The 17,307-nt window shown below is 35.6% G+C and overlaps 2 protein-coding genes across 2 annotated transcripts; one reads left to right on the top strand and one right to left on the bottom strand.

Moving 5' to 3' along the window:
* Window positions 1–55: 55 nt before the first annotated feature.
* Window positions 56–1,996, top strand: LOC149078726 (disintegrin and metalloproteinase domain-containing protein 10 homolog). The gene has a single exon (XM_089240451.1). It carries the CDS (start codon window positions 56–58, stop codon window positions 1,994–1,996), a length of 1,941 nt encoding a protein of 646 aa, XP_089096577.1.
* A 3,112-nt stretch (window positions 1,997–5,108) lies between these two features.
* Window positions 5,109–14,026, bottom strand: LOC149078725 (uncharacterized). The gene is made up of 6 exons (XM_089240509.1): window positions 13,776–14,026; window positions 10,982–11,246; window positions 10,773–10,858; window positions 9,822–9,860; window positions 8,703–8,777; window positions 5,109–5,330 (listed from the first exon to the last, which is right to left on the bottom strand). The coding sequence occupies exons 1-6, from the start codon at window positions 13,963–13,965 to the stop codon at window positions 5,152–5,154; spliced, it is 834 nt and encodes a 277-aa protein (XP_089096635.1). The 5' UTR covers window positions 13,966–14,026; the 3' UTR covers window positions 5,109–5,151.
* Window positions 14,027–17,307: the final 3,281 nt, after the last annotated feature.

The raw sequence follows: 17,307 nt of genomic DNA, 5'->3' as shown, positions 1-17,307 counted from the left end.
CCAAATTATAGAATTACGCTTAAGTTTTGATGAAAATGAAGAAGGACCAGCAATAATGGATGCGCCAGACAACATACGAATAGGTTTTGACTATTTCGGACACAGAGTTGAAGTATCGGCCAATAAATATCCAGATTCGCTGATGAAGAAGACCACTGTTGAAATACACGGGAATGGAACAAAGCTCGTCGGACCATTCAGAGGAAAAATGTATGGACTTGAAAACGACAAATATTCCGTTTCGGGATACCTAACGGACAGCGGCAGTTTCGAGGGAATTGTCGAAATGCAAAATGTCACATACAATTTGATACAGGCTTCGACGTATTTCAGTGATATGCGGTCAAAGACAATTGTTTATAGAGATGTTGATATCAATCTCACGGGGACTCTCAATAGTTTGAGTACACGACATTCCATGGACGAAGAAAAATACGAATTGAATGATCATGATTTCAAAAGCATAATAGTTTCAAATTCCAGCCTCACAGATACTGAGGATATCAATAGAATATTTGAAGATTTAAACATGACAAGAAAAGAAATATTGGATTCTTATAATATTCTGGTGTGTAGAGTTGAGATGATCGGCGATGCAGGATTTTACGAACAGAAAAAGGAAAATGCTCTCCAATACATGTATCTGATGCTGCACGAAGTCGACAAGGCATTCCGCACAACAGATTTTGGAAATGACGTCGTCCGAATATTACCTTGGAAACTCAAGATTTACAAGAGCAAGAACGAACCGGGCTATCCGTTTAGTACACAACTCAGTGACACAGATACATATTTACACGACTTCAGAGTTATTTATGGTAATACTCATCATGCATATAACAGTTATTTGACATTCGCATTGACTGGATACCAGTTATCAGGTTCTCAGGGCACAGCAGTTGGAGGAGGAATTTGCTCGATACGGGGTGGGAAATTCGGTATCGTAAGAACTAATCCCGATGTAATTTTGCAGTACGTTTTCATCCATGAATTTGGTCATTCCTTTGGAGCACCTCATGACATAGACGAGAATGCAACTTGCAGGCCATATCGATATAACTACGTAATGATACAAGGAGGCTCTGTTGGGAAAAATAAATATCGCTTCTCGCCGTGCAGTATCGATAACATGCGTGCAATGCTCAAAGAGGATTACGTAAGGGAATGCATGAAGCCTTTAGCACCAGAATGTGGAAATGGCATGAGAGAAGACAACGAGGAATGCGATTGTGGTCCCAGTGAAAATGTATGCGAGGAGTTAGATAGGTGCTGTACTCCGAAAGGAGGCATTGGAAGCGATAAAGAATGTACCTACCGCCGCAGTAAAGGTTACGAATGCAGCGACAAGTCCGATCTGTGCTGCACGAATTGCACCGTATCAGCACAGGGAAAGAATTGCTCTAGAGAAAATTTTGGATGTACTGTAGTGAAATGCGACGGTGTTTCGAAAAACTGCTGGAACAAGACCTATGAGAGAGATGGAACAAATTGCTCAGATAGCGGCGGGGGAATTCATACCTGTTCTTCAGGTTCATGTAACAGTAGTTATTGTCGAGATCACGGACTCGATACATGCATATGCAAATACAAATGGCAATGCAGAGTTTGCTGTTTGAAAGATGGAAAATGCATATCGAGTGAGATATTGGGATTCACTCCAAGAGGTGTTCGACCAACATTATATTATGGTGCAATATGTGGACATAAACTCCAGTGCAATGGCGCTGGGTCTTGTACTTCACCAACAGGTGAATATCCAAGTGAAGCTGTGATTTGGCCGTACATTCTGTCTGTGCTGATCCTGATTACCATCACTGTATCTGGTGCATACTATTATTACATTATCAAAAAGAAAAAACGTTTGCCACGAATGTGGCCCTGCACAATCATACAACAATGTTCTTCTCGTGATGCATTGTATACCACAGGAAGACACCCCGCGGATTGTTCTCACCCGAAACGGGATCGCCGGTCACCACATCATCAACACAAATGACATTGTTTTGATCTCATTGCCCACAGAAAGTGAAGATTATATGCGTATAATCTATAATAAATAATACTATTTTCAGAGAACAGATAAGTGTAAACGGAACATTGGAAATAACATTGGATAAACATTGGAAAAAAACAGATGATCTTGGTATATGCTTTTTCTGCCAGGATATATATATATTTTTTTCCATTGAAGGGCATAATATATTTTTGAAGTAGCTTGACGTTGTTCAATTCAAAATGCGTTTATACGGATCTTGAGGATTGGCAACAATGAACAAGTTTGGAGTTTGTAGAAGGGAACGCATAAATTTTGGGAAATGTGTGTTTCTATATAAATTAATCAAAAGCGCACAATAAGTATGTTCTTCATTGACCACGTTTTTTCTAGACATTGTATTTTCGACTGAATGAATGAACGCCAGAACTTTGCTCCTGGACTTATCCCGTTGCCGAGATCTCTTCTAGCCCAGCTTTGTGACAGAGTCCGGAGCAGTTTTTTTAATTGTATTTTTTAATTTGGTTTCTGTATTTTAGAAATCTAAATTACATCTATATTTGTGTGCGTGTTATGGGCATCTTTTTCTCAGCCACCTCGTTGGGCATTTTGCCTGTTGCATTTTGCCCTACTTTGGGGATTCTAGCTCACGTATCCCCAAAACCTGCGGACTACTGTTTGAGTCTCTGCTCTGTATATACACAGTAAAGATTTCAACTAATGCGATTCTGGAAATTTCTTGTAAAGTACAGCGTTCTAACGTAACCTAATCCATACATACTGACAGAGCTCTTGAGAATAAGAAAAAAATGCACAAATGTACTATACCATACTATCACAATGTCTGGAAAAGTTTTTATAATGGTATTTTAAATTGGTTTCCGTATTTTAGTAACCTATATGACATCCATATTTGTGTGTGTTGTAGCATCATGCCATGTTTGAAAAATTCTAGACATTTTTTAGTTCTTCAAAATTTTAAATTTACCTAAAAAACGCAAATACACCATTTTTCACACAAGCAATTTATAAATGATTTATTGAGCTATTTTTAGCAAACATGGTAGAAGAAAAACTTAGTAATTGGAAAAGTATATGTGTGGGTGATGAAATATAAAAATATAGCTCTGGTATGTTCAGAATCACCGGCAGAGGGACAACTTTTGATCAGATAATTTTTTTTTAGAATACGAATTTAATTTATGGCATAGTAAGACTCAGAAACATGGAATTGGAAATTTTAAACCTTTGATAAATTTGTCGAAGTACATGTTGTAAAAGGCATTTCCTTAGGTTTATAAATGTTTAAATCAGAAAATTGCCGACTGATGAACAATATCGTGATAAAACTTACGAAACCTTACTTGTATAAAGGGGGAAAATGTGTCATTCGACAACCACTATACTTGTTAATTATGAGCTGGAGAAATGAGGAAAATATCAGCAAGTGGTATTTGTATTTCAAACAAAGTGGAACAAAAAGTTTTAACAGAAGCAAAAAATGGTGCAAAAAATATACACATATAATACTGTCTCATTTCAAATCTGGCAATGGGACTCACTGTTCACCATTGTGTACTTGGTTGACATTATAATAGTTGTGGAGATATTCTCGGAACATCTAGAGAATTTGATCGAGAAGTGCTTCAAAAGTTGCAGAGAAGCTGAGAGATATCAACTTCGAATTAAGCTCGACGAAGTTCCGCCAGTTAGATATGAAGAGAGAGAGAGTCGGCTAATTGGCACACATCATCTCTCGAGAGGGAATGTGGACGGATTCCGAGAAAACCAAATCAGTGAAAGATTATATACATTATATATACATATATATATACACATATATATATATATGTGTGTGTGTGTGAGGACTGACGAGGGTGAAAGGGCCTTTAAACGCCACTGAAACAAGCGCTTAAACCTCCTCCAGTATGAGCGTTTCCACGAGCAGTAAAAGAGTTCATCCTCGATGCGGACGTGAGCAACAACCGGATTGAGGTTCGCAAGAAAAAAGACGGCAGAGAACACGTCATACCCTACTTCAGCAAGAGTCAGCCCGAGCCTGGGCAACACCCACTAGAAAACACTCTAGTACCACTGAAAATTCTCTAGTAGGTGTTGGCCTGGGAGCAGTTAATGCGCCGCAAGGAAGAAGTTGCCCGCAATCGTCAAAGCCGTTGAACATTTCCCTCTCTAATTCTACGGTCGAAAATTTGTGTTTCTTACGTACTACGCCCCATTGAGCTGGCTGTTGAACTTAACCACGATGGTCCAGTGGCTCGATGGATATTGAGAGATACTAGGCATAGTGGGACTCTCTGGAAATGAGGAAATGAGGTATTTTTTTTTTTTTACCGTAAATTGGAATCGGAGGACGGAAAGATGTTCAGATGGCAACCCATTCTCTCGAAAAGCCACATGGAACAAGTTTTAAAAGAGTTGTACGGAGGGCCGACCGTGTCCATTTCGGCGTAACTAAGACACTACACGATTCCGTTCATAATCCCGAAAAGCTCGAATAATAATTAAATTTCCACGCTTTGCTCTTTATGTCGGGATTTGCATTTCTTGCGGCGAGGGGCGCTGATTAAGATAATATATTCCGATTAAATAAATTTCGAAACTTTAATTTTCACTGTATAAGCGTATAAGCCGCACTTTGCACTTTCTGTAGGTATTTGCATTTCTCGCAGCATAACAATTTGTTCTATCCAGTTTTTACCTGTTTAATGACCTAGGCAATATGAAATAATAATAAGAAGAAGAAAAGTGTTCTTTGCTCCACGTCAATGCGCTCTTTCCAGTGCGTTAGCCCTGGAATACACATGCTACTAAGTAGCACAAAAGCCTACCACGCGAATGCAACCAATGAGCTTATTGGTTGCACTCGAGTAGATATTACCGATAAGCTCATTGGTAGCAGCATATGCTCGAAAGTGACATGCTCCCTTTTATGCTGCTTAGTAGCATGTATGTATTTCAGTCCTTCATTTCCTCACGAACTGGATGGCGCGAAATATAGTGTAACAAAGTGACGAGAAATTCGATGACGAAAGTCGTGTTAATTTGAAACTCATCAACATATTGCAACAAAAAATGACAAAATAATGTCTGGCTTATAGTTTTATCCATGTTTAATCATTATTTCCAATACATAATCGCTACCCCTTATCACTGCATCGACTATGGCATTCTTCTTTGCTCTCGAAGTTGTTGCCGTTACCCTGACAGCCGCCATAGTCGAATGATTCACATTTTCCAGTCTCCGAATTGAAATAAAATCGAGGCACGATAGCCTGACATGGTCCAGTTTCAGATTTCAAAGAGCATACATCAGTATCTGAAATGATTATATTTGCAAGATTTAATATTTTACGTGAGGCCTTTTCATATATACAGCGAGTCCCTAATTTAATGGTTAAATACAAACTAAGCAAGTGTACGTTAAATCGCGATTTCGTTTTTGTAAAATACCAAAAATCAGATGGATATCATATACACATCAAAACCTCACACTGCATTTTTATCAACAGTAAAAACAGAATAAAAAATTAAATATTTTTTAGGTTTATTTATCCGTTTTTTTATGTTACGTTTATTACTGTTGACACCTCGTTATAAGTATTGTAATTAATGTTCATTACTATCTGAGTCGTAAATCGAGGAATTTGATTATTTCAATTTATCTGGATACAAAGTAGAGGACACTGTTGCACCTTGAAAACATTTGATAGTGCAGTCGAATCCCGTTTTAACGAGTACCGTTATAGAGAAAGTTTCGTTTTAACGAACACTTTTTCTAATCCCCAGATAGGTTAACATAGGAACAATGCAAGGACTTGGAATTCCTTTATAACGAAATTTCGTTTTAACGAAGTGATTTCTCCGGTCTCTTCGAGTTCGTTATAACGGGATTCGACTGTATTGCATTCCAGCTAATAATTTTGGAATGCGAGAAATCCATAGCCTTGCTGACAAATGGTTTCAGCTCTTCGTCTGTTAAATTGAAAAAATATCTTGCAAGTAGTTACGCTTGGTTATAAAAAATTGTGTTCTTATTTCTGTTGTGTTTCTTCTTAACATTGCAAGTTTACTGAACTATTTTTGATCATTTATAATGTACACAGTCACCTGATGAACCATACCACATGCTGAATCATTTACGTACCATACACCGTGAATAAAGTCATTAATATCTTTCACAAATGGTGGAACATCATGCATCTTGACACAAAAGAGATCGTCCAACAGTATTTATGATTGAAAACTTTCTAGTTTACTTTGAATTACTTGACTTTTACTACTTTTTTTACTCCTCTAATTCGCTTTTTTTTATACATTTGTAACTAAAGTTTTATCCTCCTCTCTCACAAGAACTTTACGAATCTACATTTCCCTTTCTTCTCTTCTATCTATATTTCATTATCTCTTGGCCAAATTTGTTGGCAAAGAAACATGAAGTGTATAGTGTATGAGATACGTCCAACAAAACATTTTCCTTTTGAAGGAGAGCTGAAAAAATATTTTAATTTCCCATTTGTGTCTGACATCGCAAGTGCTGACATCACCGATGTTGTGTCTCTAATGCATTAAAGAAATATAGCACTAAAGAAACTGGCAGAACTAAAAGGATAAAAAAAATTCAATTTTCTCCAATTTCCGTCCGACGAGTATAACGTAGAATAATCATGCATTTAATTTCTGTGAACATGTTCCTACCACCGTTATTGTTACTTCTTTATGTACTGTATATTAAAATGTATATTATGTATATTATTATGTAGATTAAAATCTCTTAATGCGGCCTTTATCTCATCGAGCGTTCGTAGTAGAGGTGTAGTTCTAATTAAAAAAAAGGCTCAAAAAATGTGTTCATAAACCACTCTGTACCAGTTTCGAGACTGAAAATATGGTGCGCGATAAAATAAAAAAAATTTAAAATTGTAAATGGCTCCTGTGTCTTCTATATTTCAATTGAGAAACTGTTGCCCTGCCTCGCTAGAAACAAAAAAAGTTTCTCATGTTTCCAAATGAAGTATTCGTAGCGATATTTGAATTCCAAAATCGGAGAAAAGAACAGCATCAACTAACAGAAAACTCTTCTTTCCCTCATTTATGTTTCTCTTTCCTAACTTCTCTCTCTGATTTTATAATTCAAATATCTAAGTAAATATTCCACTTAGAAGTATGGGATATTTTTGTTAATCTTAGGCAAGACACGACAACAACCTTCTGATTAGAAGTTAGAAAACATGGGGACCCTATAAAAATTTAGATTTTTTATAGTGTATTTAGTGTATTTCCACTCTGGAAACTGGCACAGTGGGATTCCTGAGCACATTTTGAGCATTTTTTAAATTGAAACTATACCTCTATGACGAATTGTTCATCAGACAAAGGGCGAATTTGGACACACAGTATACTGATAATTACACAATTATTCAGATATTTTTCATTGCAACTCATATTTTGAAAATACTCATTATATATATATATATTTTTTTTTTTTTCTTTTTCTTTTTTTTTTTTTCTTTGGTTTTACACCTTGTTCCAAGGTAGAAGACCCGTGTAGAGTCCCATTTTGTTCTCACTCTTTTTAAATAACCTCTTAATTCACTTAAATTCGGCAGAAAATAAATCTATTCCTGACGGAAGGAAGCTTAATATCTTGCTGTACGTGCATTAAGCAGTGTTACTAGCAGACTTAAATTAGGGAACAATTGACATCCTTGAAAAATTCTGTATCAACTATAAATTACCGGGGTCAACATGATAAAACGAAAGTTTTGGTCTTTCGAAAAAAGGAGGGAAAAGTCCAAAAATGATTCCTCCAACATTCTTTTACCAAAAAATAAGAACTCGGATACCATTAATTACAACACTTATTTTAGAATTTTTGTTTCTTCTTCTGGAATATACTATTTAGCAAGAAATTATTTTCAATCAGAGGTATATTCGCAATTCATGCATTATGGCCTATACTTCTGGGAGTCAAAATCAACTCACCTCATAGCTCGTTCAAATTATTCAAGGTGTGACACCCTCCGTATACATCTTTGTCTCATTTGTTTTCGTCAATACATTTGTATCGCCAATTCACCAAATATTTCTGGGTTTTTTCCCTAAAGAAATTATCTTTAGAAAAAAGATAATTTACTTTTTAAGAACTCGGGTGTGGATAATGTCGAAGTGTTCAACATTTTTAACGGGATGGACAGAACGGACCATGAATAATTTGTATTGTATTATTTATTATAATAATGTTTGGAATTATTTACTATTATTGTTTATTGATGTTTAGATTATTGTATTGCTGATTATATTATTATTTTGTTGTATTAATGATTGAAGTCAGTTTTATTAGTTAATTTTATGGGAATAAATCATTTTTGAACGAATCATCCAAGTTTCCATCATTTCTTATGGGAAGATTGATTCCATATTCGAGAAATTCGGATTTTTCTATTGATAACGAGCATTTTTGTGGGATGAATTATCCTCTTCAACCGAAGTTCCACCGTTCGTAATTAAATATTTCTTTACCTGAATTTATGAATTAAAAGCTAGTAATATATTTGTATATTTTGATTTTCCATATGAATTCGTAATCGTTGCGTAATTTCTTTGAAAGAAAAAAATATTTTATTTTTTCAATTTAGTGTCAAGTTTTTCATCGTATTTTTCCTTGAAACATATAATAACAATACAAAACCTTTGACTCCATAATAAACAGGTTGAAACTTGACTTTCAAAAGAACAAATGGTTTCTCAAAAGCATTGCCATTCTCTGTGTGAAATAAAGGGTAATTAAAACATTGAATGGGTGTTATAAAAGTGCAAAACAACAACACAACATACATTAACACTTGATAATTCTCTTACCAGTCGTTGTAACGGAATGGTCTGTAACACATAGTAGTTATAACAAACATGGACTGCATTATAGAGTTTCACGATTTTTATTTAATATAAGTGTTTTAACACTTCAACACTGATAAAATTTAGATATATGTTTAAACATAAATCAATCGAAATAACAATCGTGTTAAATCTCTTTGGCCCGGTGTATATTTGAATATATGGGTAAGTGATGAATACATGGTCGGGAAAAACTTATTCTACAATTTTTTTTCTTTTTATGTCATTTCAGAAAAACGTATTTTTTTTTGGATTTCAGAAAAACATCTTTTTGTCTGTTTCAGAAAAATATCCTTTATTACTATTTTAGAACAAATTTTAGAATTTTTTTTATGGGCATAACTTTTTTTCTTAGCCACCTCATTGGGCAATTTGCCTGGCTGGTATTTGTATACGTCTACATACTTTTGATTTATATAAAAGTTTATTTTATAATTATTTGTATCTAAAAAGAGTTTATTTCTTGCTGGTGTTATTTTTTGAGAGCTGATGAAATTTACGTGTTCAGATTCATAAAATCTCACAAAATTGAGAGAATTGGGCATAACATTCATTTCTTTCATGAAATCAAATAACAGCTATTCAAAATATTTTTCAGTAAGATCTTTTATCTGTTTTTAGATAACCCAAAAGAAAAACTGTGTACCTTATCCTTAATTTCCCATTGTTGCTAACTAAAAAGATAAACTCAAATTAATCAAATTGCTGTCTTGATGTTTTCATTCAATTTAAAATATGCCAACAACATCCATTTGCATCCGCATTAAAAAAAATTACCCGTTTTTCTCCGGGGTTGAATCATTTAGGATGAATTTCATATTCAATACTCTGATTCCTTCAGTGTTTTTGGAAATCTGTTATAACAAATTTGAGATGATGAAACTATTGGCCTTTTTTTTAAAATTATACTCACCATCACCTACGACCTGCCTTTTTTTCAGCACATTAGGGTCTGTAAAAAAATATAATAATTATTGCAAACTAGCAGGCGTAAACTATTTAGGTTGACAAGTGTTAAAAAATATAGCGCAAATATAAATCAAAAATACATATAAATCAAAAATTTTTGGTTAGAGCATAGCACCCGTTGTAGCAGCTTTATTTAGCTAGCATGAAAAATATGAGAAAATCTAGATCAGAATTAAGACAAAAAGAAGTTTTAAAATTTTAAAATAATAAATGCAGAGGGAGTTTGGAATGAGCAATCCCCCAACATTGTTCCAAAGACAAAAAAGTTTCTTATGATGGTAAGCCGAAACTGGCGCATTTTACTATCCGTTCCCAAGACATTTTGCATGACACGCTGTGCAAGTGAAAATGCATAATTATGCAGCAAAAACGAAAAAAAAACAAAAACAAAATGCAGCACAGAAAACGTGAAAAAATACACTTGTATGTGTAAACTTCACTTACAAAATGAACATATAAAACGTTGCCACGTATTTAGGAGAACAAATTCCAATTTGAAGTCTTACCAGGAGTTCGGAAAGCTCCTGTGAAGATGAAAATGTCATTTCTAACTTCACTGTAGCTTTTCAAATTTGAGAGTTAAGACTTCAAGTTGGAAAAAGGGTTTTTCCGGAATAATACTTGGTAATGTTTTACATGCTGCTTCTTTGAGGTTAAGTTCACATTCTGTTACGTTTTTGAATTTTTTCGTGCCGCGGATAAACTTTGATTGAGGCAAAAGAGCGACGAATGGTAAAAGTTTGAGTGCCACTGCAATATGGGTCCAACGATAATCTATGCACTGGAAGACGTGTTTGATGGAAGCGGCACGAAAGATGTAAATGAAAATTTCAGTTTTAAAAGTTTAATCGCAATAAAAGGAGGATATTTGATTGTCATGATGCTGTTCACTCACTATGGAAATCAAACTGGTTGGTCAGAACATTCGGAACCGGATCATGGAAAACCATCACTTGACTCCCATGGTTTTGATCATGGTTGCTAATGATGATGGAGGAAAAAAAAAGTAGTCAATTTAATATTGAAATTAAAACCGCAATTACTCACACACACAATTGACTAGATAAATATATTCCAAAGTAATGCGTTAACCATTTTCATTACCTTTCTATTTCCTGAGAAGTAAGAGTTGCATCTTCCCTCGAAGTTGAAACCGCATTACTGATATGCATTTTTCCTTTGAGTCGTCCGATGATATCCACAAATTGCATGGTTCTAAACATTTCCAAAATCGAAACTCCATCGTGCGGATGTGGACCCAAGCTAGAAGATTGGGTGGAGGGGCCATTTTTTGTGATGTCTAAATTCATGGTCCTACCAATACGCTGAATATCACCCGTTTTGTTCTTTATTGGATTGTCAGAGCCAACTGAAGAAAAAAAAAATAATAATTAGTAAAAAACAATATTATTCAAAGTAAACACTCACAAACACAACACATTCACAACAAAATTCAAAGGGGAAAGAAACAGAATAAATACAATATAACAAAAATTTAATAATACATACAACTATGCAGCTCTTCGTGACGAATTCGGTCCGTCCTAGAGCAGATAGTTAAAGAGATTGCTTCAATCCCACAAAAGAAGAAACTTGGTTTGTGGCAAAATTTTGCACACTTCTCATTAAGGCGTACACAGTATCGACCATTTGAGAAGGCACAAATAATCTCTTCTAGTGAAATGTTGAGTTACTAACGTTTAGTAAGTATTTTTAATTAATTAAGAGAAGTAGTGCAATAGCTCGTCAGATAAATCCGGTTGCGCGACACCTGTATTAGACATTTGCTCTCTTGATAACCTGAGAGCGTAAAACGTGTTTGCTATGATTAATTTTTTAGTGTGATGACTCTTTTAAATAAATAAATTTCGACCGGTAATTGTTTTGTTATCAACGTCCCTAGAGTAAATCTGAAGGTCATAATCACATATGTAGGGGCATGCATACAATATTTACATTGGTAACAGGGCTTATGGTATTCTTCTGGTGAACCGTTGATCCTAGAGTCATACTTCCAATTAGAGAAAGTATTCAAATAATTGGAGTACTAAGATATGTCATTTTCTTGTTGCAAGGGGTATTAAAGTTATTTTAAAAAAATCCTACGTTTCTAAGGCAGGGATTACACTGTAATAGTTTTGTAAAATCGCTTTTATAAAATTCGAAAAATGCAACCAATAAACTGATCGGTTGCATTAGCTCGAATGTAACAGATCAGCTTATTCGTTGTATTTTTCAAGTTTTATACAAGCAGTTTTATAGTGTAATCCCGGCATAAGTGCAAAAATACTGATATATCATTGATATATTCGATTTCGAAAAACGGAGGAAAGCTGGGGGGGGGGGGGGGAAACACCGTTAAATACGGGTAACGTTTTAACTGGGTTTATATAATCTCTGATAACGTTGCACTTAGAAAAGTGGAAAACTTTTTGTTGACTTGGCATCAGGAGAGTCAGGGCAACAACTTTGTGATTGGATTTTTCAGCACGGAGTGTCCGTATAAAAGTTATTTTTTGACTATAAGTTATGTAATGACTATACAATCCCTTGCAGCATGAATGGCATATCTGAGTTCTACATATTATTTGGATACGTTTCTAATTGGAAGTATGCGTCTGGGATCCACGGTTCGCCAGTAAAATATTCTGCCTTGCTACCTATGCCCCCTGTATAATGTAATTGCCGAAAAGAACCCATTATTTCAAAATATTTCCCCAAAACTCCATCGTCTTATAGAAATTGTGGCTCTCTTGGTGTTGTTTTTCTTTCTCTTCAGCTTCAAATATGCCTATATATATGCACAACACTATTTTCATCTAGAATAAGTTGATCCCTGGTCCTTGTCATTTTCTTGAGGGCTGCTGAAATTTTATGTGTTCAGATAGTTATAAAATTGCACATAATTTAAAGAATTTGAATCAAAGTTAAAGATAATAAATATCAAACTTTTCTCAGCAATATTAAATATTTTTAAAGATAACATTGAAATCAATGAAACTGTATATTTTACCCTTAATTGGTCATTTCAACTTATTCATTCTAATCAATTAAATTGTAACGTTGATGAGAATCCTTATATTTTGATGGTTCTGAGCACGCCCAATATTTTTCATATCTTTACGCCTTTCCATATTATAACTGATGTTATTTCTGATCTGATAACGCGATAGTCAGTTTCAAAACTCTACGAATTGTTTCTAATATACATGCTCTCAAACAAACTCGAGCAGAGGATGATTTCCGGGGAAAATCTTTAACTAAACTCTCATCTAGTCATACAAAATGTTTGTTGGCTCACTTTGTGACCTAAAATCGACACAAGCATCCACTTCGTAACGATGGTCGAAAAAAATGGTGTTTTGTGTTTCTTCCATACAACTTCCGACGTAATATTACGTCTACATCATTGAACGTGCTAAAATTACGCTGACAGAACCGATTTATATCGGTATTTGTAAAGAAAAAAACCAATACGTTGAGAGTGGGGTTGCGAGGGGGAAAAAAACAATCATTTACCGCTAGAAAAGCAAGTTTCCATTATAAAAAACCATTTCAATTAGTTTTGGCTCTTCTTCCTCAACGTTAAATTTCGTATATATATAAAGAATAATACACGACTTCCCTTATCTAAAAAATATATACTCATATTTCAACGAAATACCTTATTTGAACATTCGTAAAAAGCACAAATTGGAAACGCAATTAAATAGCCAAAGATTGTTCTATCAAATTGTCTTTTACTAGTCACAATTTTTTTTTAACAAGCATGCTTGAATTAGGCTTTGATAAGTATATTTGTATATCTCTATTATGAAAGAACAATATTTTGTAAGATACAACACAACCAGTTTCAATCAATTGTTTATAAACTCTATTATATTGGCCAAACACTTACCAGCTCCTGAGTTGACTCCACACAACATTACTGCCAACAACATTAAAATTCCATATACAATCAGGAGACACATGATCATTAATATTAAGTAGATACAATAGAAGGGAAAAAAATTATTCTCCTGATTAACGTGTTTCCCGGCATTTTCAACGTGCATGGGCAGTGCAGGTATTTTGTATCTGGGAGCCATCCTTGCCGTATGATGGGAACTGAAATATTGACAACCCGAACGAATGTTGAGTGCTGACGAGGAACTGCTCTTCAGTTTTCGACGTTCTTCTATTTATAGCGAGGGATATAGCGCTCGATGTATTACGTCATATCACCTCTTCAGGTGCTACGCCGTCACGCGCAGGATGTCTGACGCTCGTACGCATTTTTCTAGAACTTTCTATTTGCCTCTGGAATTTCGAATAAAAATTAACGCTGCTCAGAATGTGAAAAGTCCTCTTATTTTGTATAAGAGAGAATAATGTTGATGATGATAATAATAATAATAAATGGTCGTTACGTATTAGAAAAAACACTCTTATATTACTGAATGAATTATAACTAAAAAAATTAGTTATATATAGAACCGTACACCACCCAGGCTCTGTCGACATTCGTCAGCTTTCGGCCATTGTTAAAGTTATGAGGCTGGACGGTGAAAAGTAATTTTATTTTCCATGTCAATAATATACATACATAGAAAGAAAGTTATTTTGAAAAAAAATTACAACATTCAGAGTTTAGAAAAGAAAATATAGAAAGAAATAAAAAACATAATTATATATAAATACAGTATATGCAATTCAAATTACGGGGGATTCCTGCAAATCAGTGAGCAATGGATGGAAAACAAGATTCAGTGATACCTCGATATAACGGCATCCTGGTGGTCAAGAAAAAATGTCGTTGTAGGAGGATTATCGTTATATCGAGAGGCAACATTGTCATCACATGCCATAAAATTTATGCTGCTCTTGGCATCTTGTCTTAATCGCGTAGATCGAAGTGTGAAATTTTCAACGGGATGAATAATATAACCATGAATTATTAGTACATCGTCAATTGACTGCTTTTACAAGGGGACACCAGTATCGATTGGTAAGGGACAATTCTCTAATAGAGTTGTTAATGAATGGAATAGAGGCATTAAGTGGGCACAAATGTCACTTCAGTCGAATCCCTACCATCCCTTGTCCGATGTCCTGCGGAGCAGAAGGGGGAAAATATTTTCCCGCTGCCCACTTGTGAAAACATTTTCTTGAACATGAAGAGTCTTTTCTTCAAACCATTTTGTGAATTTTCTGTGATACTGGGAAAGTTAAGGGCTCTAGAAATGTGTAGCGGGCCACTTAAGAGGTCCGGAACTGTGCCACGGGTCACTCAAGCGATCTGTAAATGTGCCGCTCAGTTCATTTCTACAAAGTTATTTTGAGGTGGCGATTCACATCATATGACACCGACGGCCACATTCAGCCGGCGGGCCATGTGTATAGCATATATGGCTTAGAGGCCAAGTCGTTAAGCAATTCTCGCATCATTCTAGCATTTCATATTCTTCATTCATTATGCATATAAAAGTATACTGCATATTTGAAATGCCGTACTATATTCGAGCTTACGCCGTGACGCCAACTACGTTCATTGCATTATCCCCACATTCAATAGCACGCCACGTCGATCATTTAATCTTTTCAAGGCAGCAATGAATGAATCCGATGAGAGATCACTCGCAATTGCGAGGTACACAGCCTTAGTTGCCAAGCATATAAAAAGAGCAATGTATCTCTTCGAAAATTCGGATCCACGACCCTTATGAAGTTTTTTCTCAATAGAACCAGCAAAATCGACACCACAGTTAGTGGTTGGTCTGTTCATGGTGACTAGAGGTCAGCTAGGAAGTTGATTTGCTACAAAACCGGAAATCCACAATATACTTGTAAATAACGCTATGTACCATCCTCTTAGCTCCAATAATCCAATACGATTGTTTCAAGACGTTGGATAGAAGTGTCGGACCAGCATATAGATTCAAAATATGAGATTCAGCAATAATAAGCATACTAATTTGATGATCTTTAGGCAGAATGATTGGGTGTTTGGATCCATATGTTAATTTTGATCCTTGAAATCCTGCCTCCTGCCCGTAAACCACCATCCTTATCAATAAATGGATTCAATGATCCAAGAATGCTTTTACAGAGCAATGATCTTCCGTTACGAATGCAGTTTTCTCACCGTTGAAGTAAGTCTTGAACCCACCGAATGATCACTTTATTAACACGCTCTATTTCAGATGCAATGGCTTCACAGTAGGTTTCGCGGTGTAGCTGCCAGTGGGTTTTGTCCCGAAGCGTTTTAACACAAATCTAAAACGGTATGTAACGATACGAATGATTTTGGACAAAGAAGAATATTTTTCAAATAAATCGCTCATTGACCAATGTTGCATACAAGTATACTAGATCCAGTCTTTCTTCCGGTGTAGGTGAAGATTTGAGCAAGTTATCATTTGGCTTAGGTCAGGTCGTAGATGGATCACGAAGAAATGGTGGTCCATGCCACCAGAGTTTAGATCCTTGTAGCAGCTCAGGGCTAACTCCTCGAGACGCAAGACCAGCTGAGTTGTCCTTTGATGTGACATGATTCCACACACTTACTGGCAGCATATCAAAAATTTCTGCAGTGAGGTTGGCGACAAAGGTTTTCCATCTTCGTGGATGTGATGACAACCAAGATGCCATTCTGGAATCAATTCATGGAAAAACTTGAATATCTGGTAGCTTGATAAATTTCAGCACCGATCTAAACAGCTCAGCTAGCAGGAATACATCACAGAATGCACGCTTTGGGATCGACAGCTGTTTCATAAATGCTACATTAGTCTTGGACACAATCAGAGCGACCTTTGTATGCGCAGAATGTCCTTGACCGTAATAAATTACAGCAGCATGATCTTGACCTTTGAAGACCGGGCACACCCCGCTTCCCATCTCAGAGAGACATCGAAGCGTTTCCGAAGGATGGGTGTGTCCGGAAAGTTTTATTAAAAACAACAAAACATGACCACCTCAGACGAAGGCAGCGAAATAAAATAATTTACATAAAAATTGATCGTCAACTCCTGAAGCCATATAACAAATAAATAAAATCGAAACAATCAACGCCAATGGGCAATCAAAATTATAAACGGGATTATAAGATGGTGGTGTACAGCCGTCCATCCCATAAGAATATAGTAATCGTCAATTGATCGAATGATTGTCGATAATCTTGGAATATAAAATTTCAAATCACGGTGAATTAGTCGCAGATCATCATCGTCTAGGCCGCAAGTCGTTACCAGAATCGTCACCGGTTGAACTAAGATCAGCACAATTCACTATATAGCCGAGTAAATAACACTTAGTAATTCGTCCTTGGCATCAATGACTTGATTCATCTCATTGCAGGTGAACTTGCTTCTGTTTTTCATTTATCGGTTACTTTTGTTGACGCCGACGTGGTCGAAGATCATATTTCCTCTTAAGATCAATCACTGGGG

The sequence above is a fragment of the Pholcus phalangioides genome, unplaced genomic scaffold (assembly GCF_987345545.1).
Source record: "Pholcus phalangioides strain wild (caught in Gottingen) unplaced genomic scaffold, Ppha-v1.0 ptg000013l_1, whole genome shotgun sequence".
Taxonomy (NCBI): Eukaryota; Metazoa; Arthropoda; class Arachnida; order Araneae; family Pholcidae; genus Pholcus; species Pholcus phalangioides.
This window is presented reverse-complemented; position numbering and strand designations above follow the sequence as displayed.